Genomic DNA, 27012 nt, shown 5'->3' with positions numbered 1-27012 from the left:
ATGGTCCACACACACCAACTGTCATGAAGAGGGCACGACAACGCCTCTTCCCCCTTAGGAGACTGAAAAGATTTGGCATGGGTCGTCAGATCCTCAAAAAAAGTTCTACAGTTGCACTATTGAGAGCAGCGTGACTATTGAGAGCATCTTAACTGACTGCATCACAGCTTGGTATGGCAACTGCAAGGTGCTACAGAGAGTAGTGCCTAAGGCCCAGTAAATCACTGGGGCTAAGCTCCCTGCCATCCAGGAGGTGTCAGAGGAAGGCCCTAAAAAGTCATAGACTGTTCTCTCTGCTACCACACGGCAAGCGGTACCGATGCACCTATTCTGGAACCAACGGGAACCTGAAGAGCTTCTACCCCCAAGCCATAAGACTAAATAGTTAGATTGTCTGGGTATCTATTGGTTAACTATCTAATTTGAACTATTTTGACTCTGATACTGTTTATTATCTATCATGTTGCCTAGTCACTTTATCCCTACCTATATGTACATATCTACCTCAATTACCTCGTACCCCAGCATAACGACTCGGTACTGGTACCCCGTGTATATAGCAAAGTTAGCGTTACTCATTGTGTATTTATTCCTCTTTGTATCATGTCTCTATTATTACTCTGCATAGTTGGGAAGGGCCAGTGAGTAAGCTTTCACTGTTAGTCTACACCTGCTGATTACAAAGAACAAAGGTTCTGCCATTATAAAGTGACTGGCACTATGACAGGCCGGCACACTCTTCATGTGATCTGGCTGTTGTACTGGAGGAGCCTGGGGACACAGCAGGGACTCTGACATGCCTTGTCTCCAAACCTCCCCTCCATCTCCTCTTCTCGGATGCCGAAGCAGAGCAGTGTGTAAGCAGCACTGGGCCGTGGGGGTTGAACCAAGGAAACGAGTTAAAACGAGTTAAAGTAAAATCAAAGCTACTTCTTGCTCCCCTCATGGTACACTGGCTGCTGCTGAGGCGCTCACCGTGGCCATTCTCACTTGGTGTGACACGACAGCACTGAAGGGTCATAAAACTATGCAAGCAACAGGGGGAAACTCTGGCTGGTCTGTAGTTGCGGATTAGACCTGCACAACGGTCAGGAGGAATTTTGGACCATTCCTCTTTACAAAACTGTTTCAGTTCAGCAACATTCTTGTGATGTCAGGTGTGAACCGCTCTCTTGAGATCAATCGGGTTGAGGTCAGGACTCTGACTGGGCCACTCCAGAAGGTGTATTTTCTTCTGTTGAAGCCATTCTGTTGTTGATTTACTTCTCTGTTTTGGGTCGTTGTATCACCCAACTTGTGTTGACATTCAATTGGCAGACAGATAGCCTAAAATATAGATAAACTTGGGAATACATTTTTCCATCGATGATAGCAAGATGTCCAGGTCCTGAGGCAGCAAAGCAGCCCCAAACCATGATGCTCCCTCCAACATACTCTACAGTTTGGATGAGGTTGTCATGTTGGTGTAATGTGCCTTTTTTTTCTCCACACATAGTGTTGTGTGTTCCTTCCAAACAACTCAACTGTAGTTCCATCTGTCCACAGAGTATTTTGCCAGTAGCGTTGTGGACCGTCCAGGTGCTGGATGTTCCACAGCGAACTTCAGACGTGCAGCAATTGGGTTTTTTGGACAGCAATGGCTTCTTCAGTGGTGTCCTCCCATAAACACCATTCTGTTTAGTGTTTTACGTATTGTAGACTCGTGAACAGAGATGTTAGCATGTTCCAGAGATTTCTGTAAGTCTTTAGCTGACACTCTAGGAGTCTTCTTAATTCTTAACCTCATTAAGTATTCTGCAAAGTGCTCTTGCAGTCATTTTTGCAGGACAGCCACTCCTAAGGAAAGTAGCAACAGTGCTGAACTTTCTCAATTTAGAGATAATTTGTCTTACCATGGATTGATGAACATCCAAGGCTTTTAGAGATACTTTTGTAACCCTTTACAGCTTTATGCAAGTCAACAATTCTTAATCTTAGGTCTTCTGATATCTATTTTGTTCGACGCACGGTTCACATCAGGCAATGCTTCTTGTGAATATCAAACTCAAATTTTGTGAGTGTTTTGTATAACTTTAACCAACATCTTCAATCTCATCTCAATGATTGTACTCCAGGTTAGCTGACTCCTGACTCGAATAGCTAGGGGTTGACATACTTTTTCCAACCTACACTGTGAATTTTTTAATTATGTATTTTTCTTGTCTATATTGAATACAATAATATGTGTGTTATTAGTTTAAGTGTGTGTCTGTTGTTGTGACTTAGATGAAGGTCAGATACAATGTGTTGACCAATTTATGCAGAAATCCAGGTAATTCCAAAGGGTTCACATACTTTTTCTTGCCATTGTATAAAATGACAATGGGATAAGCAACATGTATCTGGAAAGGAAGTAGAGCTGTGTGTCACAAGACTCCAGGGTTGCCAGATCTAGCAAAATAATTTAGCCCAATAATCACTCAACCACTTTCTTTTTTTTTTTGCCGCAAGAGAGGAGTGCCCACATTTATCCAATAGGTGTCTCCATAATGACAATCTAAAATTACTTCACCTTGTTCTCTGCATTTTTCCATTTAATTGGTATGACTGGAGAAGTATGTAGCTAACTACTAGCGCTAACTCTATCCCTTAGCTTTCCTCAAACTAAGATACATCTGGTGTTATTTGGACCTATGATTCATTAGAATAGGTTTTTCAAAAGGTTTTCCAAAATGTCCAAGATGGAGGAAAATCTATCATGATGGGTCCTTGAGGCAAATTTGATCAGCATGAGGAAAGACACCTACATATACAGTTTCAAGTCTCTAGGTCAAACGGGGTGGCAGATGAGAGTTTTAGTGAGACCGCTTATAACAGCACCGCCTATAGGACAATCAGCGCCATTATTTTTTTTTTTAAGTTACTCATGGCCTCTAGTTTCTGTGTGCCAAATTAGAAATAAAGTGAACAATCTACACTGAGCATACCAAGCATTAGGAACACTTACACCGAGATGAACCCTCCCCCTAGGACTGGGCGATATATCAAGTTTTTCCGTTATATTCGACTGTGTTTTAGCATAGATATGGAAAATGCCTGTATGGCAAGAATCGAGGTTCTGTTATAATGTTGCAACATTTTACAAACGCAGCATCTCACTGTCTCTTCTCTTTCAGGGTAATGTCTAATCATGTCCCAATTGTGTGACAACACGTGCACAGAGGTTATCCACCTATCACAACCCTAGACAGCCTTTCACTAATTATAACCACGCCGCAGCAGTGTAGCGGCGGTAAGAGTTCCACCAAAATGGAAAGTGAGGAAGCAAACTCAGCCTCTCGTGAGGATATCATCAAATCAAATGTATTTATAAAGCCCATCTTACATCAGCTGATGTCACAAAGTGCTGTACAGAAACCCAGCCTAAAACCCCAAACAGCAAGCAATGTAGGTGTAGAAGCACGGTGGCTAGGAAAAACTCCCTAGAAAGGCCAAAACCTAGGAAGAAACCTAGAGAGGAACCAGGCTATGAGGGGTGGCCAGTCCTCTACTGGCTGTGCCGGGTGGAGATAATAACAGAACAAGGCCAAGATGTTCAAATGTTCATAGATGACCAGCAGGGTCAAATAATAATAATCACAGTGGTTGTCGAGGGTGCAACAGGTCAACACATCAGGAGTAAATGTCAGTTGGCTTTTCATAGCCGATCATTCAGAGTATCTCTACTGCTCTCTATCATCCCCAAAAAGGGCAGCAATGTTTTTTCAGTAATGTGGAAGTGATTCGGGTTTAAGAGGTCTGATGTTCAGCAAACTAATGTCCTGTGTAAAACGTGTCGAAAGACAATTGCTTCAAAAAGCAGCAGGACAACTGACCTCTTCAATCACCTGCAACTGAAACACGAGGTGGAATGGGAGGAATGGATGAGACTACGCAATGCCGATTCCAGTCGCCCGATTCCCAAAACATCTGCTAAAACGTCTGCTGACCGTTTGATGAGCGAAGACCGACAGGTGTGAATGACAACTGACATTGGGAGCAACATGATAAAAGCATTTGCGCTTGAACAACTGGATCCGCCTGCTTTGAACACAGACTTCACCTCGCCATCGGTAAGTGTGACATTGGATAAAGTGCAACAAAAAAGTTATGTTCAGGCCAGCTGTAGGCTAATGTGTTAGTAGTTGTGTCATTCTGCCAATCTAACCACAGGCTGTTTTAATTATAACATTAACTAAATTAATACATTTTCAATCAAAATGATTATATAAATTACATATTCAAACAGCTAGTGGTCAAACATTCCTAAACAATAGCATAGGCATGTGGGTGGGAGGGGGGGTGGTGTTGGTTTGACAGGTCAACTGAATGCTGTACTTGTCACATTATTGAACATGCTGCCATTCTTAGAATCCTTTCTTTCTTCATTCTTTTCAGAGAATGGTGGGAAAGACACACGAGTTGACCGTGCCATTGGGTTGTGCAAGAAGGTGGTCAGTATCTTTTCCTTCAGCTGGAAGAAGAGAGACTTGTCTGTAGCACAGACTGAGCTCAGTCTACACACTCACCAGCTCTCAACAGAGTCCCCAACCAGGTGGGGATCAAGACAGAAGATGATAGAATGAATCCTGGAACAAGAAAAGGCCATTGCCCGTGTCTGGATTCAGAGAAGAAAAGCAGGCACCTGCTGCCCAACTATCAGGATATTGATGTGTTGGAGTCAGTGAACAAAGCCATAGGGCCACTACAGGAATTCACTGACATGCTGTCTGGGGAGAACTACGTCAGCGTCTCCTACCTCAAGCCTGTGCTAAACCTGTTCAACAGCAGCCTCCTGTAGCCAGAGAAAGGTGAGGGCACGCTCACAAAGAAAATCAAGAGTGCCACACTACAGTATCTCAACGACAAGTATGAAGATCCTTTCACAGTTGAACTCCTTGATATAGCCTCGCTGGTGGATCCCTGGTTCAGGACAACATATAAAGCAGATGACAAGATTGAGAGCATCAAACAAAGAGCTGTTTTGGAGCTGGTCTCTGCTAGCTGAGGAAAGCACACGTCACCCTGGCACAACTGTGCACCAAGAAGAAGAAAGTGAACCTGTGTCTAAGAAGGGCAAGAAAACACTTGCAAGCTTCTTCAAGAAGACAGTGCTGTCTGGCCCACAGTCAGAGGAGGACAACATCAAAACTGAGTTGTCAAGTTACTTGATGATGTCCCCTGGCACAGACCCAGACAAAGACCCACTTGAGTGGTGGAGGCTCCATGAGGCCAACTTCCCAAGACTGGGTAAGCTTGCTTAACAATTACTTGTGCATTCCTGCTACAAGTGCCCCTTCAGAGAGGGTCTTTAGCACAGGTGGGAACATTGTGACATGTCACAGGGCATGCCTCAAGTCATTAGACAGGCTTGTGTTCCTCGCCAGAAACTTGTGAAGAAGAAAGTAAAGAAAGATATTTTGTTTGACAGAATATTTATTATTTGATTTATTATTGTGTAAATTCTTCTTAGGGATACATGTTTTCATTCTTAATTTTTATTGGATTTGCATACAATGATGACAGCCTGGCAAGCAGTGTTGTTCATTTGTTTTGCACAAATAGGCTTTGAGGCCTTGTATATTTTGTTATTTTAATAAAGAAAATTCAATTAAGAATTATGTCTTGGCCTTTTTTAATTTGTTTAGAGAAAAACAAGAGAAATCAAGATATATATCGTGAATTGTCCAAACCTCTGAAAAAAATGTAGATATTACTTTTAGGCCATATTGCCCAGCCCTACCTCCCCCTGCCCCTTTTTCCTCAGAACAGCCTCAATTCGTCAGGGCATGGATTCTACAAGGTATTGAAAGCGTTCCACAGGGATGCTGGCCCATGTTGACTCCACAGTAGTCTCAAGTTGGCTGGATATCCTTTGGGTGGTGGACCATTCTTAATACATACAGGAAACTGTTGTGTGGAAAAACCCAGCAGCAATGTAGTTGTTGACACAAACCAGTGCGTCTGGTCAGTCTACGTCATGGAAGAGAGCAGGTGTTCTTAATGTTTTGTATACTCAGTGTATGCTTGAGTTGTTTGAAAAAAAACATCTGAGAATAACAATCGGTTTCTCAGCTTAGCTGTGAACCCCTAAATATCGGTGAGGTAAGCAAGAATTCCCTTTATTTTTCAGCATAAGACCTGACTAATTCTCACTTCAAACATTGTTTTTCATAGGCTAAATTGCACACTCTTAACATGTGTTCTTGCAATTTGTAGTCTATGACATTTCAGGTTTAGATATGATAATTTATCACTAAGTAGCTTGGATGTCGTGATCTACTTTTCAAAGTAACTAAAGTTAAGTACTATAGTTTAATGGTAGCATTGGTGCAGCTTAACTTCTTTTAGTGTAAAGTAATTGGTACCTTGGTAAAATATATCTTCAGAGTAGCTTCCACAACACCTGTGCAGTTTGATTGTTGTTCTCACATCACTTGTTAGTTTGTTGTTCTCACATCACCTATCATGATGTGCGCACATGCTGCACTCCTCTCACTCATGTGACTCAGCTGCCTGCTGCACCACTTTCTCAACACACACACACACCCCCCTCTGGCCCGCCCCCTCCACTCACTCACTAACTCACTCAGCAACAGCCTTCCTCACTGCCTGATTGTCAGCAGCAGGTCAGTGAAATACATTTATGCTTTTAAATGCCTTGGTGGCTGAGGTGTAATTTAGAAGGGTCGATGCTATCCGGGGTCCTTTGGACGTCCCCACCCCATTAAAGTCAAACTGTAAAATGTTTAAGGTTAGGTTTAGGTAAGGGTTAAGGTAGGGATGTTGTAAGTCGCTCTGGATAAGAGCGTCTGCTAAATGACTTAAATGTAAATGGATGTCCCAAGGATCCCATATAGAACTGACCAATTTAGAAGTACCCCAAACACCCGCAACTAGTACAGTTTCATCAGCGGCATCGTTATCAAAGTAGCCCAATTTGACGGGAAAACCACAGACATGGAAACCCTCCGATGTTCTCTAAAAAGTGTTACCTTAAAGATGTACTGCATTATTTTCTAATTAATTTCTCAACACGAATTATACTGCACCCTTCCCCCTTTAGAACTTACTTCACAAACAAACGTCTTTACTTTAAAGAAAGAAACTCTACCCCACCCCATGTGGAAGGTCACAGGCATACCAAGGCAAAGATGTGTCAAACTGTTCCCTACATACCTGGTAGTTCCTGAGATCAGCTATTTTTTCGTGCTGCACAGCCGAGTCGCTCCAGATGAGGTTGGCTGTCTCGTCCTCATCTCGGGTTTTCAGGAAGGCCATTTCATTGATCGCTATCCGAACTGGAAAACATAACATAATTGAATAGTCACTAAATTAGTCAAGTCATTAACCACTGGTCACACCACATAATTTCAACATGGATAATTGGGAAATATTTGGTTGAGAAGTTGATTCAAAGAGATTAACACCAATGTTCACCCACTCAAAAAGACAGACAAAAAGGTGTTGAATTTCCAATATGTTATCAATATGCTTTCAAACCATTGAAAAGCACAGCAAAGTCCAAATACAATGTCAGATTTCTTTTTTTTTGTGTACAACAGATTGTGTTATCACTTTAGAGACAAATGACCTGGATTGCAGTTGAGATCACATTAAAAGTACATGGTGCATGTGATCAATGCCGTTCGAGATTCAGAACAGATTATTACAGCAATTGTGAAGACCTCCACAGACCTGCGAAGAGCTATCCATGCTATCCTGAACATGCATGCTACACATAAGAAGAAATGTATAATTACAGTAACCTCTAAATGCGGCCATGGATGTTACTCATTTTAAGGTTGAATGTTACATTTTTTGTAAAATAGCCTTTATTTTAGGCTATTTAATGTATTACAAAAGTAACGTTGAATTGTGTTTGGTTGACAAGGCAACCAAATATCAACATTTAACACTTAGTCTGGCTTTAATTCCAGTTTGTCTACAAATTAATCATCAAAATGTCCGTTCACGTCTCCATCTCAACTAAAGATCAAAATAAAAAAATGGGACTAAATCAAAACATTAAATGCAGTTGATTACTTTTTTCTAATCCAATGTATTTTCTACCTAAATTCCACGTCACAATACGTTGACAAATGACATAAAACAATGTTAATTCAACCAGTTTGTGCCCAGTGGGTAGACATTCATCTCACTAATAATAAGTAGGTTATCTCTATTCATATATGTTTTTTTTACTTCAGTAATGCATCTCAGGCTCTATATCTGGCTGGTGGTAGAGGTTCAAGTGTCAAATGCAAGTGAGTTTGCAATTTCATAATGTAAAAACTGGAGCACTGGCATTTTCCACCACTTATGCCAGGCTCAGCAATTTACGCTAAGGTGGGAGGGGAGGCAATATTTAAGGTGTGTCCTTAAAAACAAGCGCAAAAGTGACAATTTCATGCAGTGCTGTAGGGAAGTTTCAAGACCCACTAAAAGCAGGTCTTAACAGTATGTATTAATAGTCTTAACGCATGGATTTTGAGCGCGGAAGTGCAGCCTATCCAGTCGCGACGCAAAGTGCCCATCGAACAAGAGATGTGCCTTTTGTGCCGGTGAATCTCGTATTGAGAAACATAAAAAGCAATTGGTTTTCCCCCATTTCGTTTAATTTGATTAAAAACCAAGCATAGCCTACCCTCTCCTTAATCAAGGCCAGGTCAGCATCTTCGCATAGGTGCATCTTTTTATTCTGGGCATGCATTAGCTAAGTAGCCTATGAATAAAGGGGTTTTATTCATAGGTTTTTGCCCTCATGCTTTTTCATGATTTACAATTGACATACCTGCATACTTCATTTCACTAGTTAAAGTAAGCTATCCGTCCAAAGAGCGCCCCTCGTCCGATTACCAAAGACGCTGTCCTCAAAAACTATTCAGTGCTCCTATAATGCCATATCAACGACACATTCTTTTTGAGAATGTGCCTTGCACATAGGAAACGATACAATTCACAGGAGCCTAGTATTTTGTATAGACGTGTGAATGTTACGGGCAAAGACATTTAGGCCTGGGTGTGCACACAGTGCCGTAGAACGAGGGATGTGATTTATGATATCATGAATCCTATTTAGAAATATCGTTGTTGTTTTATAAAACAGATCGCTCGTTTTTGTTTCATTTGATTAAAAACCAAGTTTAGTCTCCCCTCAAGTTTGGGAAAAGCAAAACAGTGAGCGGACATCCCCTTTTAATCATTATTTTTGCCAGCTCCTGTTATTATTTTGCCCATCATGAAACGACAGATGCGATGATGCCGGTGGACCTCGTATTTAGAAGTTAAACTAAGTGGCTTGTGCGAGCCAGAGTCCTATTTACCAACATTTAAGTTATTTTCCTCCGGACTAAAGGACGTCACTGGAGGCTACGGACTGGAGTCCGTCGTTCGATGACTCCTCACTGGAGGCTTCTTGCCATGGATCATCACTGGAGGCTTCGTGCCATGGATCATCACTGGAGGCTTTGTGCCATGGATCATCACCAGAGGCTTCTTGCCATGGATCATCACTGGAGGCTTCTTGCCATGGATCATCACTGGAGGCTTCTTGCCATGGATCATCACTGGAGGCTTCTTGCCATGGATCATCACTGGAGGCTTCATGCCACGGATCATCACTGGAGGCTTCATGCCACGGATCATCACTGGAGGCTTCTTGCCATGGATCATCACTGGAGGCTTCGTGCCATGGATCATCACTGGAGGCTTCTTGCCATGGATCATCACTGGATACTTCGTACCATGGATCATCACTGGAGGCTTCATGCCATGGATCATCACTGGAGGCTTTGTGCCATGGATCATCACTGGAGGCTTCTTGCCATGGATTATTACTGGAGGCTTTGTGCCATGGATCATCACTGGAGGCTTCTTGCCATGGATCATCACTGGAGGCTTCGTGCCATGGTTCATCACTGGAGGCTTCTTGCCATGGCTTGGAGGCTTCGTGCCATGGATCATCACTGGAGGCTTTGTGCCATGGATCATCACCAGAGGCTTCTTGCCATGGATCATTCATGGAGGCTTCTTGCCATGGATCATCACTGAAGGCTTCTTGCCATGGATTATTACTGGAGGCTTTGTGCCATGGATCATCACTGGAGGCTTCTTGCCATGGATCATCACTGGAGGCTTCGTGCCATGGTTCATCACTGGAGGCTTCTTGCCACGGATCATCACTGGAGTGTAGAGACATACAGGAGGTACATACTGGAGGTCTCGAGCATAGAGCCTGCACAACCCGTCCTGGCTGGATGGTTACTTTGGCCCGGCACGTGTGGGGCGCAGGCACAGGACGCACGGGGCTGTGCAGATGCACCAGAGACACAGTGCGCAGAGCCGGTGCAGGATATCCTGGGCCATAGAGATGTACTGGCGGCCAGATGCGCTGAGCCGGCACCCTCTGACCTGGCTGGAGGCCCACTCTAGCCCGGCCGATTCGGGGAGCTAGAAGGTAGCGCACCGGGCTGTGAACGCGCACTGGAGACACCGTACGCTCCACCGCATAACACGGTGCCTGACCAGTACGACCTGACTCAGCCAAACTCCCCGTGTACACCCAAAATATTTTTTGGGGGGCTGCCTCTTGTGTCTGCTTCGTTGATGTGACTCCTGGGAGCGAAGTTGTTCCTCCCTCGCTACTTCAGCCTGTTTCCATGGCAGGGTCTTATCCCCTGCCATCACCTCCTCCCATGTCCATGATGTCCTCCATTCTCTCTTCTCCCGGGCCCTGGATCCTTGTTCCTTCTGGCCACGCTGCTTGGTCCCTTGGTGGTGGGTAGTTCTGTCATGGGCGTCGTAAGAAGTGGACCAAGGTGCAGCATGGTGAGCGTACATATTCCTTTTTATTAGAATGTCGCCAACAAAACAATAAACAATACAAAAACGACCGTGAAGTTCAACAGGGCTATGATGCCTCTAACAAAGTTAACTACCCACAATCAAAGGAGGGGAAAAGGGCTACCTAAGTATGATTCCCAATCAGAGACAACGATAGACAGTTGTCCCTAATTGAAAACCATACCTGGCCAGAACATAGAAATAAAGATAGAAAACAAAACATAGAATGCTCACCCCACATCACACCCTGACCTAACCAAATAGAGAAATAAAACAGCTCTCTAAGGTCAGGGCGTGACATCCAGGAGGCCCACTCTAGCCCGTAGACCTCCGAAACTGGTGCACGGAATGAGCAACAAAACCGGAGGGATCCGTGACAGTTAGGCCCGCAATATTCCACAAATGCATGGCTATGACATCTAATCTCCAGGTTGGTTCCTAATTCGGCTTCTTAAATTAAATAATTTTATAATTGTTTTGGCTGCCAAGCAAAAACTGTGTCAGTAGCTAGGTTTCCATCCAATTGGCGGCAGATTTTCATGCAAATATTCTAAAATCTGCATAAATACATTTTCCCAACAGTGGTGTTTTCTACCAAACTGACTTGTTTTGGACACAAATCAGTGTGTAATGACGTAATGCAAACCAAATAAAAATCTAGAGTTCAATGTGTTTCCATCACTGTTGCGTAAAATACCAAATGTGCCTACTCTGTGCTTGGCGTGTGTGCTCTAGCCAACAGGTCGCAGATAGTGCAGGTAGTATGCTGTGTGGGTAGACTAGAGTCTACATGATTATTATGGATGAGAATATGTTTACTTGTCAAACAGCAGTCAAGCATCGATCATCATGTCACCAGAATAAGACCCTCAATATTTATTGGAAAGGAGCATCAAACTCATCACCACGCACTTTCACCATCCTGTGAAGTTCATAATAACTTATTTCATCTGTAGCCTAATGAACTGCATGGTTTCCCAAGTTGTAGTGACTCCAAGTTTACTTTGATATGATGGTTATTGGATCAATATTTGCACATAAAGGCATTTCCACCACCATTTCTCACATAATTAATTTGACTGAAAATCCCACCATGTCGAATGAACAAGTGATCTGTCGGGACTGATATAACTGTTTCCATCACAGCTGTCATGATTTTTTAAATATACTGTATGACTTTACTCACATAAAAACAGTGGATGGAAAGGTGGGTAGTTATATAATTAAAATTGTGAAGGAGAGTATTTTAGTTTTTATGTATTTAAACAAAAACTATCAATCATACAACGCTCCATATGTCATATACGGCTCTACAGTGGATGGTTAGCGGTGTTATGGTGGGTTCGTAACCAAGTGGAAAGTGGGAATTTACCATATCAGGGAAAAATCCACTTGAACAGCCCTCAAACAGGTATTTACTAGTAAAATCAGCCTGAATCCCTTTGTGACAGGGGCAATGGAAAGCTTGTTGTGTGCAACAGGAAGGGGCAATTGAATGAAAGATTCACAAAAAAAGTTGTTAATTGTTCAAACATTTCTAGCCTGTTTATCTATGGGCAACAGGGTTGACATGTTATGCTCAACGCGGTCATTTGTTCAACACAAAACACCAGGAAAGGGCCAAATAGTGTAAAAGAAGGCGAGCTGGTTCCACTCTATGATTTGACTATTAGATGTTCAATGTTTCATATTCAAATGAGAGTTCAGTTCACATAACAGGGTTGACCTTTAAATGAGGGACAGACAGTAAATGTAAATGAATCCCTAAATCACATGAAATAGATAATCATCTTTGGAAATGACTTTGTCAAAGCAACAAAATAGGGCTTTACAATAATGGTGAAAACTTTTTGAGTATTTTGGGGGGGTTAGTAGGTTAAACACTTCCTAAAAGTCACAGAGGGTGCACGGAGGGACATGTTAAACTCTTCCTAAAAGTCACAGAGGGTGCACGGAGGGACATGTTAAACTCTTCCTAAAAGTCACAGAGGGTGCACGGAGGGACATGTTAAACTCTTCCTAAAAGTCACAGAGGGTGCACGGAGGGACATGTCAAAATGCTTAATTGTCACTTTAGAAAGTCTTTATTCATATTGACAAACAGATTTAGTGAATTCTCCATGTGGTCTATATTAAAGGGCACTTCATTTCATAAAGGCCTGACAGGCTTTTAAAATTCAATATTGGTGCATAATTTATACTTAACATATCAAAAGGATGCAAAAAGACACTCATTTCGTGGAAAAACCCAGTACACGTTAAGTTCTGCCTGTTGGACATTGGTTGCAATGCTCTCATCAAGTTTGTTTACTTGTCATATGTACATGAAAGACATGGAGTTACATTACGATAATGTATCATTTTTGTAGTCATTTAAATGCATGTTTGTGCTTTTGATATGTGTCAAGTACAATAAAAATGCATTTTGACAACATATATTGTTTTTTGGCCCCCTGTTCTGGCCCCTGTAGCGGAGCTTGATTTCCATTAGGCCATCGTGTAATTCCATTGTTGACCACATGGGGGCCACTGTCCTGTGTTGATGTGCGTTGTTCATTTAATATGCTAAATCCTGTAGAAGAATTGTTTAGATTCTAAAAATGGTGAAAGTCACACCGTGGAGTTGCAGATGTTATCAAACACCATCCTTCTTCCTATAATTTTGTAGAAGTATGGTAAGTAAAAGGAATCATAACATATTTGGTATTCAATTAATGATGATATTTTGTACGGATGATCGTTTAATGACATTTATGACTCTTCTTAATTGCCAAATGGATATCTGTTCAGTGCATTTGATCTTGTCATGTTTAGCGGAATTATTTACATCCGATTGAATGCGTAATGCTGCATATTTCTGTGTTTATGAAAATGTATACAAATACATGCTGTGTTATTATTGAGAATTAAGTATTCAGCTATAAGTCATACTCATTGTTCTTTCCATTCGATATTTCAGTTTTACTAATTTCAGTCACTATTACTGTACCTTTGAAGCAGTGGCAATAAATCATCCTTCAACACTACAGTAGCAGTACCGGGTTTATCTATTCGCTAAGCTAAGAAGGGGACTCTTTTGCAAAAAAAGTATGCATACGGAACTGGCAGAATACCACCCATGAGATGGATTGTCATGCCAGTAAATGTTATATATTGTGTTCTGTGATTAAAGGTTAAATTTGTATACTGCCAGTTCTGCAGTCTTAAAACCTCTACAGGATTGGTGGGTCCCCGGATGGACGGTTTCCCTAACGTAGGCTAATGTGATTAACATGAGGTTGTAAGTAACAAGAAAATGTTCCAGGACATAGACATATCTGATATTGGCAGAAAGCTTAATCCAACTGCACTGTCCAATTTATAGTAGCTAATACAGTGAAAGAATACCATGCTATTGTTTGAGAAGAGTGCACAGTTATGAACTTGAAAATGTATTAATAAACAAATTAGGCACATTTGGGGGGTCATGACACAACATTTTGAACAGAAATGCAATGGTTAATCGGATCAGTCTAAAACTTGGCACATACACTGCTGCCATCTAGTGGCCAAAGTCTAAATTGTATCTGGTCTGGAATAATACATTATGGCCTTTCTCTTGAGCTTCAAAGATGATGGTACAAAGAAAATACATGTTTTTTTATTTGTATTATCTTTTACCAGATCTAAATGTGTTATTCTCCTACATGCATTTAACATTTCCAGAAACTTCAAAATGTTTCCATTCAAAAGTAATCAAGAATATGCATATCCTTGCTTCAGATGCTGAGCTACAGGCAGTTAGATTTGGGTGTGTCATTTTAGGTGAAAAATTGAAACGAAAACTGAAAAAGAGGGTCCGATCTTTAAGAGGTTTTAATGAGACTGATAAGTGCATGTGATACCAAAGAGCCTACTAAAGTTTCATGGTTAAGACAGTCACCATTTTGTTACAATATGATTTGTCAAATTTTAAGATTTTTCCCGAACATTTAAATAAAAAAATATAAAAATCATGTTGGAATATATTTTACAAAACATTTCTAATACATTTGAAAATATATTTAGTAAATATCAAATCAATAAACAATTGTGAAAATATATTATAAAATACATTCTTTAATGTATTTCAGAATGTATGTTGAAATACATTAAATACATTTTCCGATAACTTCAACATGTGATATATATTTTAGATACACATTTTGGGATGCATGTGAAATGTATTTAAATGTATTTAAAATGTATCTAAAATATATTTGTAATGTTTTTTGTCTGTATGGGTCAAATTTGCCAATAGATAAGACATGAATGTAAAATTCATACAAACAACTATAAACACATGTCTACATATTACATCTACATATTTTTTTCAAATTCTGTTTATGCATACTGTACATTACAGTGAAATAAGTACCAGAAGTAAGGCTCAAACGCTCAGAGCAATATTTACCATGGCTGCAGAGTTTGTTTACATTGTACAGCCTGCTTGTAACTGTGGCAGCTAAAAAGAGACTCATAGCAGGTTTAAGCTTTATAAGTGAGTTTGGGGAAGCTTACAATTTGGGACCCGTTTCAGGAAACTAGGCGTATGTCGGGGGTCACTACTTCACAGGAGAGGCATTTGAACGAAACGAGCGCTAGACAGGCGGGAGACTCCGACAGCGATGGAGAGGCGAGGCGCACTGTAGGCCTGATGCGTGGTGCTGGCACTGGTGGAACTGGACCGAAAACATGCACAGGAAGCCTGGTGCTGGGAGCTGCCACCGGAGGACTGGTGTGTGGAGGTGGCTCTGGATAGACCGGACCGTGCAGGCGCACTGGAGCTCTTGAGCACCAAGCCTGCCCAACCTTACCTGGCTCGATGCCCACTCTAGCCCGGCCAATACGAAGAGCTGGTATGAACCGCACCGGGCTATGCACCCGCACTGGAAACACTGTGCGCTCCATAGCATAACACGGTGCCTGCCCGGTCTCTCTAGCCCCCCGGTAAGCACAGGGAGTTTGCGCAGGTCTCCTACCTGGCATAGCCATACTCCCTGTGAGCCTCCCCCCAATACATTTTTGGGGCTGACTCTCAGGCTTCCATCCGCGTCGCCGTGCTGCCTCCTCATACCAGCGCCTCTCCGCTTTCTGCACCTCCAGTTCTTCCTTGGGGCGGCGATATTCTCCAGGCTGAGCCCAAGGTCCTTCACCGTCCAGTTCGTCCTCCCAAGTCCAGTCCTTCTCTCGCTGCACCTTGGCGCGGCTACACTCCCCTGGTTTAGCCCAGGGTCCTCTCCCGTCGAGGATTTCCTCCCAAGTCCAGAAATTCTTGTCGCGCTGCTCCTGCTGCTGCTGTTGCCTGTTACCATGCCACTTGGTCCGGGTGTGGTGGGTGATTCTGTAACGGCTCTCTTCTATCTCCTCCTCTGACGAAGAGGTAGAACAAGGCTCGGACCAAAATGCAGCGTGATGATGATTCATGATATTTTAATGAAGGAAAACCTATACATACAGAAACTACAAAAATAACAAAATGAAATCATGAAAACCGAAACAGCCATATCTGGTGCAAACACAAAGACAGGAACAATCACCCACGAAACACTCACAGAATATGGCTGCCTAAATATGGCTCCCAATCAGAGACAACGATAATCACCTGACTCTGATTGAGAACCGCCTCAGGCAGCCATAGACTACGTAGACACCCCACAAAACCCCAAAACAAAAAACACACCACAATAACCCATGTCACACCCTGGCCTGACCAAATAAATAAAGAAAACACAAAATACTAAGACCAAGGCGTGACAAAGCCAGGGAAAATGCAGAGTGCCAAATTCAAATACTATAAAAATCAAACTTTCATTAAATCACACATGTAAGATACCAAATTAAAGCTACACATGTTGTGAATCCAGCCAACATGTCAGATTTCAAAAAGGCTTTTCGGCGAAAGCATAAGATGTTATTATCTTATGATAGCACAACAGTAAACAAAGAGAGAGAAGCATATTTCAACCCTGCGGGCGCGACACAAAACGCAGAAATAATATATAAATCAAATGGTCCTTTTATTTGATTAATTTCGTCGATATATATCCAAAATGTCCATTTATTTGGCGCGTTTGATCCAGAAAAACACAGCTTCCAATTTGTGCAACGTCACTACAAAATATCTCAAAAGTTACCTGTAAACTTTGCCAAAACATTTCAAACTACTTTTGTAATACAACTTTAGGTATTTTTAAAAGTTTATAATCGATCAAATTGAAGACGGGACTATCTGTGTTCAATACAGGAAGACAACAAACTGACGCTACTTTGAGTCATGCGCCTCTTTCAAAAAGTACACTTCAAGTGACACTCATTCAAGATGGTCGTACTTCATCATTACACAAAGGAATAACCTCAACCTATTTCTAAAGACTGGTGGCATCCAGTGGAAGCGGTAGGAACTGCAAACAAGTCCCTTAGAAATATGGTTTCCCAATGAAAACTCATTGAATAGACAGTGACCTCAACAACAAAAACATTCTGAATGGTTTGTCCTCGGGGTTTTGCCTGCAACTTAAGTTATGTTATACTCACAGACATGATTCAAACAGTTTTAGAAACTTCAGAGTGTTTTCTATCCAAATCGACTAATAATGTGCATATCTTATAATCTGGGGATGAGTAGCAGAAAGTTGAATTTGGGCACGCTATTTATCCAAAAGAGAAAATGCTGCCCCCTATCCCGAAGAAGTTTTAAGAAGTTGGAGCTCTTCTCCGTCTGCATTAACAAGGACAACACACAGATCTTTCCATCATTGTATGATTTTTGTGTGTTCAAAGGAACTCAAGCTTACGGACAATGTCAAATGTGATATAGCGAAGGACCTGCGTGAGTTGAGTGTGCAATTATGCAGGTACTTTCCCGAAACGGATGACACAAACAACTGGATTCATTATCCCTTTCATGCCCTGCCTTCAGTCCACTTACCAATATCAGAACAAGAGAGCCTCATCGAAATTACAACAAGCAGTTCTGTGGAAAATTTAATTTAATCAGAAGCCACCGCCAGATTTCTAGATTGGGCTGCGCTCAGAGTTTCTTGCCTTGGCAAATCGCTCTGTTAAGACACTGATGCCCTTTCCAACCACATACCTATGTGAGAGTGGATTCTCGGCCCTCACTACCATGAAAACTAAATACAGGCAGACTGTGTGTGGAAAATGATGTAAGACAGAGACTCTCTCCAATACAACCCAACATTGCAAAGTTATGAGCATCCTTTCAAGCACACCCTTCTCATTAACCTGTAGTTAGTTATTCACAATTTTCGATGAACAAATAAGGTTTTATATATAAGATGGTTAAATAAAGAGCAAAATGATTATTATTATATTGTTATTTGTGCCCTGGTCTTTCCTATAGTCCACGATCAGCTCCTTTGTCTTGTTCACATTGAGAGAGAGGTTGTTGTCCTGGCACCACAATGCCAGGTCTCTGACCTCCTCCCTATAGGCTATCTCATTGTTGCCGGTGATCAGATCTCAAAACTGTTGTGTCGTCAGCAAACTTAATGATGGTGTTGGAGTTGTGCTTGGCCACGCAGTCGTGGGTGAACAGGGAGTACAGGAGGGGACTAAAAACACACCCCTGATGGGTACCAATGTTGAGGAGCCCCGTGGTAGACGTGTTTTTGCCTACCCTTACCACCAGGGGGCGGCCCGTCAGGAAGTCCAGGATCCAATTGCCGAGGGAAGTATTTAGCCCAGGGTCTTTAGCTTAGTGGGGAGCTTTGTGGGCACGCTGAGCTGTAGTCAATTAACAGCATTCTCACAAAGAATTTATCTAGGAAAGTCAGTTAAAAGCTAATTCTTATTTAAAATGACGGCCTACCCAGGCCAAACCTGGATGATGCTGGGCCAATTGTGCGCCATCAGACCCCATCCTTGTGGCTGCGCTCAGAGAGCACATAAGACACACAGAGATGGCACAGGCCCACTCCAGATCTGCAGCAGTTGTGTCACCTGACCGCTCAGTAGCCCCAAGCAGAGGGCACCGTCACCCTGAAGAAAGACGTAGGCGCCTAGTCAAGGCTGGGGGTCCAGTCTCGACAGGATCCCGCACACCTCCCCCAGGTAACGTCAGGACTATTATGACACATCAGACATTACTCGCCTGACCACTGCCATTCTGATTCCCATCACCCCCCGCTTGCACCCAAACCAGAGAAAAAATACAGAGCCCACTCCTACCATACCAGACTTTGGGGAGTTTGCGCATCTGAAAGTAGCCTTAGAAAACATTGTGTCCGCAGATGTGACCGAAAGGTTAAAGTTCCAAATCCTCACTGATCACCTGAGACTAGAAGAGGTCCAGCTGATTGTAGATTCATTCAGTAACTCCAGGTACCCATATTCAGACACCATGGTCTCTCTCTCACTAAGCAGTTTGGACCACCCCATCAGCTGGCCCTGCAACACATTGCTGAGCTTATGGATGGCCCTGACATTCGCAGTTGAGATGTTAAGGCTTTATGTATGTTTGGTCTTAAGAGTCCCTTCCTTACTGTCCATGTTGGAGCAGCTGACATGATTTTTGAATAACTACCTCAGCTCTGTACCCCACACATGCAATTATCTGTGAGGCCCCTCAGTCAGGCAGTGAATTTCAAACACAGATTCAACTATAAACACCACGGAGGTTTTCCAATGCCTCGCAAAGAAGGGCACCTATTGGTAGATGGGTAAAAAATAAAACAGACATGGAATATCCCTTTGAGTATAGTGAAGTTATTAAATGACACATTGGATGGTGTATCAGTAAACCATGTCACTGCGTAGACACAGGCGTCCTTCCTACTCTGTTGCCGGAGATGAAGGAAACCGCTCCATGAGGCCAATGGTAAATTTAAAACAGTTACAGAGTGTAATGGCTGTGATAAGAGAAAACTGAGGAAGGATCAACAACATAGTAGTTACTCCACAATATCAACCTAAATGGCAGAGTGACAAGGAGGACAGAATAGAGAATACAAATATTCCAAAACATGCATCCTGTTTGCAATAAGGCACTAAAGTAAAACCGCAATAAATGTGGCAAAGAAATTAACTTCATGTCCTGAATACAAAGCGTTATGTTTGGGGCAAATCCAACACATCACTGAGTACCATTTTCATATTTTCAAGCATTGTGGTGGCTACATTATGTTATGGGTATGCTTGTCATTGGCAAGAACTTGGGATTTTTTTTAGGATAAAAGAAACGGAATAGAGCTAAGCACAGGCAAAATCCTAGAGGAAAACCTGGTACAGTCTGCTTTCCAACATACACTGGGAATAAAATTCAGTTTTCAGCAGGATTATAACCTAAAACACAAGCCCAAATATACACTGAATGTTCCTGAGTGGCAAAGTTAGTTTTGACTTGAAAATGGCTGTCTAGCCATGATCAACAACCAACTTGACAGCTTGAATAATGTTTTTAAAGAATAATGTGTATAATCCAGGTGTGCAACGTTGTTAGTAAGACTAACCAGAAAGACTCACAGCTGTAATCACTGCCAAAGGTGATTCTAGCATTGACTCAGGGATGTGAATAGTTATGTAAATGACATATTTCTGTATTTAATTTTCAATACATTTGCAAATATTTCTAAAAACAAGTTTTCACTTTGTCATTATGGGTATTGTGTGTAGATGGATGAAAAACAATCTATTTCAACCATTTTAAATTCAGGCTGTAACCCAAACAAAATGTGGAATAAGTCATACGTTCTTAAGGCACTGTTCTATGAACCGGGTCTCGTGACTACATTTTAAAATCACCCGACGCCACATGGGGTCACAATCGTGAGATTGGGGAATGATGCTTTAGTCACTTGTAGTCACACCCTTGTTGTGGCATTCTTTGAGATACACGTTTCCCACTGTAAATGAGGAGGCGGCAGTAGAGACAGCCTTCATATTTAGATTTCCTTATGCACCCCCAGTTTGTCCCTTCACTTAGAATGCCGACAGCTCTTCAGTCAATCACCCCCAACTTTCTGTGCAATCAAGAGACGTTCTCTTTAGCCTGCTCGTTGTAGGTCCTGCCTCCAGTCAGTGAGTTGTGGCGAAGACAGAACAGACAGTTCGTTTCTCCACAGAAGTTTATTAGAGACGGGCTTAAATTAGAGCAAGGCATCTATTTCCTTAATGCACGCAGTTTTTGCTTATTTGCATAGTTAATTGTTTAATTCCAGCATTTTAATACATTTCTTTATTACCTGCACTAACGCGTTATCATTTACACACGGTTTCTTTTGTCTTAGTATGGCTCTATTTAAAAAATGTAATACAAAATTCCATGACAGAATAATTATTCTCCTCTTTGACTATGCATTTTCGGCAGTTCTTACTTTCGCAACTCGACGGTTGATTTCTGCAGATTTGTACTCCCGAAGTTGGTGACTGTTTTTGTGGTTGCCATTTTGCTAGCAGTTCTCAGCTGTTAGCAGCCAATGGCAAGCAGTTTCTTACTGGCGATAAAAAGGCATGATTGCCATGATTTTTTTGAGTCATTACTGAATTATTTAATGTCACATATCAAAGATTAAACCTTGTAAACAATGAATGGTAATTCATGGTAACCTCAAAAACAATTAATTTAGATCCAGTGTGTATTTGAAACAGGCGTTTATTTGCTGAAATATGTGCCGTTACCCGGCTATTAAAAGGGATAGTGCATTATCACTTTTATCCAACAAGTTACCAACATATTCAACTAATGATTAACATATTTTCATAAAAAATGTTGATTAATTTTTTCATAAGGCTTCATGTGCAGCCAGAATAACAGCAAAGTCATTAACACCAACAACACAGCCAACACAATCACTTCAAACTGAAGTTGGAAAGGTTATAAACTAGCTGCACATCATTTAACCTTTTTCGATTACATTTCTTTGTATATATCCATAAAAATTATGCCAGCTGATTCATGATCTTTCGTCCCGACACGGTCATTACTATGGGACAGCTGGAGATCAAATTTGAATATGGAAACAATATTGCAAATGTTGGAGAGATAGACAGCAAGGTTTATACAAATCTACACTGTTAAAAACTAAATGTTAGTCTTAAGAAATGTGAAATAATGTCTAAACTCAGCAAAAAAAGAAACGTCCCTTTTTCAGGACCCTGTCTTTCAAAGATAATTCGTAAAAATCCAAATAACTTCACATATCTTCATTGTAAAGGGTTTAAACACTGTTTCCCTGTCACGCCTTGACCTGAATATTCGTTGTTTTCTTTATATATTTTGGTTAGATCGGGGTGTGACGAGGGTGGTATGTGTGTTTTTGGCTCATCTAGGGTTTTTTGTATGTCTATGTGATGTTGCATGTTAGCACAGAGTTTCTTTAGTAGTCACGTTCATCTTGTTAGTTTGTTTGTTTTAGTGTACTTCGTGTATTTTTCGCCATTCATTAAAAGTATGTATTCACACCACGCTGCGCTTTGGTCTCCTCACTACAGCGATCGTGACATTCCCATGCTTGTTCAATGAACCATAAACAATTAATGAACATGCACCTGTGGAACAGTCGTTAAGACAATAACAGCTTACAGAAGGTAGGCAATTAAGGTCACAGTTATGAAAACTTAGGACACTAAAGAGGCCTTTCTATGGGCCCTGAAAAGCACCAAAAGAAAGATGCCCAGTGTCCCTGCTCATCTGCGTGAATGTGCCTTAGGCATGCTGCAAGGAGGCATGAGGACTGCAGATGTGGCCAGGGCAATAAATTGCAATGTCTATACTGTGAGACGCCTAAGACAGGGCTACAGGGAAACAGGACGGACATCTGATTGTCCTCGCAGTGGCAGATCACGTGTAACAACACCTGCACAGGATCGGTACATCCGAACATCACACCTGCGGGATAGGTACAGGATGGCAACAACAACTTCCCGAGTTACACCAGGAATGCACAATCCTTCCATCAGTGCTCAGACAGTCCGCAATAGGCTAAGAGAGGCTGGACTGGGGGCTTGTAGGCCTGTTGTAAGGCAGGTCCTCAACAGACATCACCGGCAACAACGTCGCCTATGGGCACAAACCCACCGTCGCTGGACCAGACAGGACTGACAAAAGGTGCTCTTCACTGACGAGTCGCGGTTTTGTCTCACCAGGGGTGATGGTCGGATTCGCGTTTATCGTCAAAGGAATGAGCGTTACACCGAGGCCTGTACTCTGGAGCGGGATCAATTTGAAGGTGGAGAGTCCGTCATGGTCTGGGGCAGTGTGTCACAGCATCATCGGACTGAGCTTGTTGTCATTGCAGGCAATCTCAACGCTTTGCGTTACAGGAAAGACATCCTCCTCCCTCATGTGGTACCCTTCCTGCAGGCTCATCCTGACATGATCCTCCAGCATGACAATGCCACCAGCCATACTGCTCGTGCTGTGCGTGATTTCCTGCAAGACAGGAATGTCAGTGTTCTGCCATGGCTAGCGGAGAGCCCGGATCGAAATCCTATTGAGCATGTCTGGGACCTGTTGGATCGGAGGGTGAGGGCTAGGACCATTCCCCCCCAGAAATGTCCAAGAACTTGCAGGTGCCTTCATGGAAGAGTGGATAACATCTCACAGCAAGAACTGTCAAATATGGTGCAGTCCATGAGTAGAATATGCACTGCAGTACTTAATGCAGCTGGTGGCCACACCAGATACTGACTGTTACTTTTGATTTTGACCCCCTCTTTGTTCAGGGACACATTACTCCATTTCTGTTAGTCACATTTGTGGAACTTGTTCAGTTTATGTCTCAGTTGTTGAATCTTGTTATGTTCATACAAATATTTACCCATGTTAAGTTTGCTGAAAATAAACGCAGTTGACAGTGAGAGGATGTTTATTTTTTTGCTGAGTTTAGATGCTTTTTATAGTGGAGATCAAGCTTATAAATTGCTTGGCTGGGCTGATGAGAAAGTGGATTGCGCAGTCCGATGGAACAGAGTAAATCGGCATTTTAACTTCATAGATTTATCCGATGGTAACTTGTGGAATAGACACCAGGGAATGCGGTTTTAACCAATCAGCTTTCAGGATTAGACCCACCCGTTGTATAAAGTTGTATAAGTGAGTGCACTCACTCTGTCTGCCATTCTATGGTGAGTAAATGCAGTTTATTCCACTGTGGGCCACTTTATAGTTTACTGTCAATGTTAGCATACTAGAACTTTAATGTGTAGCAGTGTATAGACTGCAGATGTATTCTGCTATTGTCAAATCTAGTTAGATGTAATAGTTAGATGTAATAGAAGCCGATTACATACAGCATATCATTTAAAGTCAGTGTTGTATTCACATCTGTGTGAAGCCATATTTCCTTACGTTTACATTGCATACTGTAGTAAGCTAAGCTGATTAAGCTTTTATACTGCATGCATCTTCTAGTCATAATTGCATATTATTCATTTTTCTATTGCTTGTAGAACCACATCCAACAGTTCATTAAAGAACCTTAAAGAGTAGCAGTGTGTGGTTCATGGTGGTGAGGTGACAAGCCAATTAAGACAGCATCCATAGTGCTCTACCCGGCAGCCTTGTAGTGATTCAATATATCCAACCTAGCTTAGGTATCTGAACACAGGTTACCCATGCCCTATTTTACAAAAAATATAAATAAATGGCCCATAATATATTCAAATCCCAGTGGAAACCCGAAGTATGAGAGATAGGTAGCTGGCACACTTAGACATTAATCCAATGACCGACTATTCATTATTCAGTGACTAATTAAAAATGCATATGCCATAACGAAAAAACGTATTAATTCATTTCTTGAAAGCTTTGGCAAACCTGGAGATGCTGGACCTAATGTTGCGTAATTGCACTTTAACAAGTACAAATCTTTCCAATGCGACTATGACAGTCCAATTACACTGGAATGTCTAATGGCAGTCAGCTAACCTAAAGCAAAAAACTATGTGGGTTTGTCTGTTCCCTTTGATCCACTGCAGTGACTGACATACAATCCCATCAGTAACTCTTATTGTCATTATGGTAGGATGTCGAAATTAAACTAAGGTGTGGTTCAATAGCTCTATTTACATAAAGCTTTGGCATCCATTTCTATGGGAAGCATTACAAAAACGAAAATATATGTCCAACTGTATACTGTATCCTGTTTCTAAATGTGTATACATATTTGAAAATACTGAAAGGGATAGACAGAAATGAGCTGGGAGAACATAGTGTGAAGACCGGTGGGGCCAGGATTCGATCCCTCGCTGGCAGGGGGATTGCATATATGCCAAGGGCCGCAGCCTTAACGGCTCCACCACTATTATGTTCCATCTTTCATCATTACCTTTAATGATATACATTTTGAACAGGTGCAAGATTAGCTCTAGTAGAAATGCTTAGTCCATCTGGTCCTTCATGTTCATTTGCTACACTAGACACCCGCTATGGCTACAATATGGCCAAAATGAGAGTCTCTGCACAGCTAGAGAACAGATTCACAGCACGACTTACAACTACAGTACCCACCACAACATCCCTCTACCCATCAACCTCTCTCTGTGTTGCTGACTCCATACTTTAGTAGGTGGTGGGTTCACCCCTGAGATACCATCACCCAATTTACAGAATACTTGAAAAGTGCTTACTCAGCTCTTTTACCTTCCTTGGAAAAATCCACTGCCAGGTTAAATTACTTCACTTGAGAAAGTATTGAATTGTCTTGGATATTTTTTCGAAGGCTTGACTCAATGACTTATTGTTTTTTAGAGTTTCAAAAACAAATGCAATGCTCAAATGGTCTGCAAAATCATATAGTTCAATTATGTTTTACTATGGCTTTTTGGGTCACCACTTAACACTAGCCAGCGATTCCACTAGCCAGAAACATAGGCTTTGTTTACTTGATGAGTCACAAGAAAACTCCCATTTTAGGTGGGTCACTCCATAAAAAGTTAGGCAACCACTGAGCGAGAGTTCACCTGAATATGAGAAACTGTCTATAGGATCACATTAATTTGCTTTGAATTGTCCCTATAATTTAAAGATTAAGCTAACATCACAACTCCGTGGCCTTGTGGTTATCGTGTCCACCCTGAGATTGGAAGGTTGGAAGTTTGATCCCCAGCCGAGCCTTACCAAAGACTGTAAAAATGGGACCCGATGCATCTCTGCTTGGCACTCAGCATTAAGAAGATATATTAGGGGTAAGGCCCTGCGATAGATAGACTCCTGTCCAGGTGGTGTACTTGTACATCAAGCTGCCTCATGCTACAGAAACAGGAGACAGGCTCCTGCTCCTATGAGCCATTCTGGCCTGCTCGTGCAAGGAAACATAACATCACAACACAAAGCACAATATTCCCTCGTACCGATTTCATATTTGGTGCCAGCCACGTTGGCCGTAATGGTCCCCTTCTTCTTCTTGGTGCGGACCTTCCTTCTCCCACTGATCTGGTGGGAGCCCGCAGATGGACCGTTCATGAGGGATGGTCCTTGATCCTCTGAAGGAGGGAGCCACAGTACAAGATTAGCTACAGTACAGGGGTGAACTCACTACGAACCAAAAAAAAGCAAACGGGCAGAAACTCTAGTTTTCGATGCAAAACATTTTCCAGTTGTAAAATGTTTTGCAACGATGTGCACTAATTAATAACCCCAGTACAGGGTGGGAGAATAGGATGTAGTGATTGGTTGGTTGGATATTCATACAGCTATTGTCTTCAGTCCAGTTGTGACTCAAATGGATGCAAACGGACATACAAAAGGAAAAGAGAAAGGAGGCCCTGCTCTGTTATGCTGGAGGTGACCCTGCTATTATTATTCGCTGGGCGTGCATACATACTAGACATTGAGGCGTCTAGTATGCCCCGCTATTAAGGCATCCATCGCAGTGTGTGTGTGTGTGTGTGTGTGTGTGTGTGTGTGTGTGTGTGTGTGTGTGTGTGTGTGTGTGTGTGTGTGTGTGTGTGTGTGTGTGTGTGTGTGTGTGTGTGTGTGTGTGTGTGTGTGTGTGTGTGTGTGTGTGTGTGTGTGTGTATACAGTGCCTTGCGAAAGTATTCGGCCCCTTTGAACTTTGCGACCTTTTGCCACATTTCAGGCTTCAAACATAAAGATATAAAACTGTATTTTTTTGTGAAGAATCAACAACAAGTGGGACACAATCATGAAGTGGAACGACATTTAT

The 27012-nt window shown here is 42.0% G+C and overlaps 1 protein-coding gene across 1 annotated transcript in view; it reads right to left on the bottom strand.

Moving 5' to 3' along the window:
* ttll7 (tubulin tyrosine ligase-like family, member 7) overlaps window positions 1-27012 on the bottom strand; it is a 131228-nt gene that overhangs the window by 83941 nt on the left and 20275 nt on the right. The window contains exons 3-4 of the mRNA XM_046298121.1: window positions 26197-26328; window positions 7198-7319 (exon numbers count right to left, since the gene is read on the bottom strand). Of these exons, the coding sequence (XP_046154077.1) occupies window positions 7198-7319; window positions 26197-26328 (254 nt within the window). The remainder of the gene's footprint in view (window positions 1-7197; window positions 7320-26196; window positions 26329-27012) is intronic.

The sequence above is a fragment of the Oncorhynchus gorbuscha genome, linkage group LG14 (assembly GCF_021184085.1).
Source record: "Oncorhynchus gorbuscha isolate QuinsamMale2020 ecotype Even-year linkage group LG14, OgorEven_v1.0, whole genome shotgun sequence".
Classification (NCBI taxonomy): Eukaryota; Metazoa; Chordata; class Actinopteri; order Salmoniformes; family Salmonidae; genus Oncorhynchus; species Oncorhynchus gorbuscha.
This window is presented reverse-complemented; position numbering and strand designations above follow the sequence as displayed.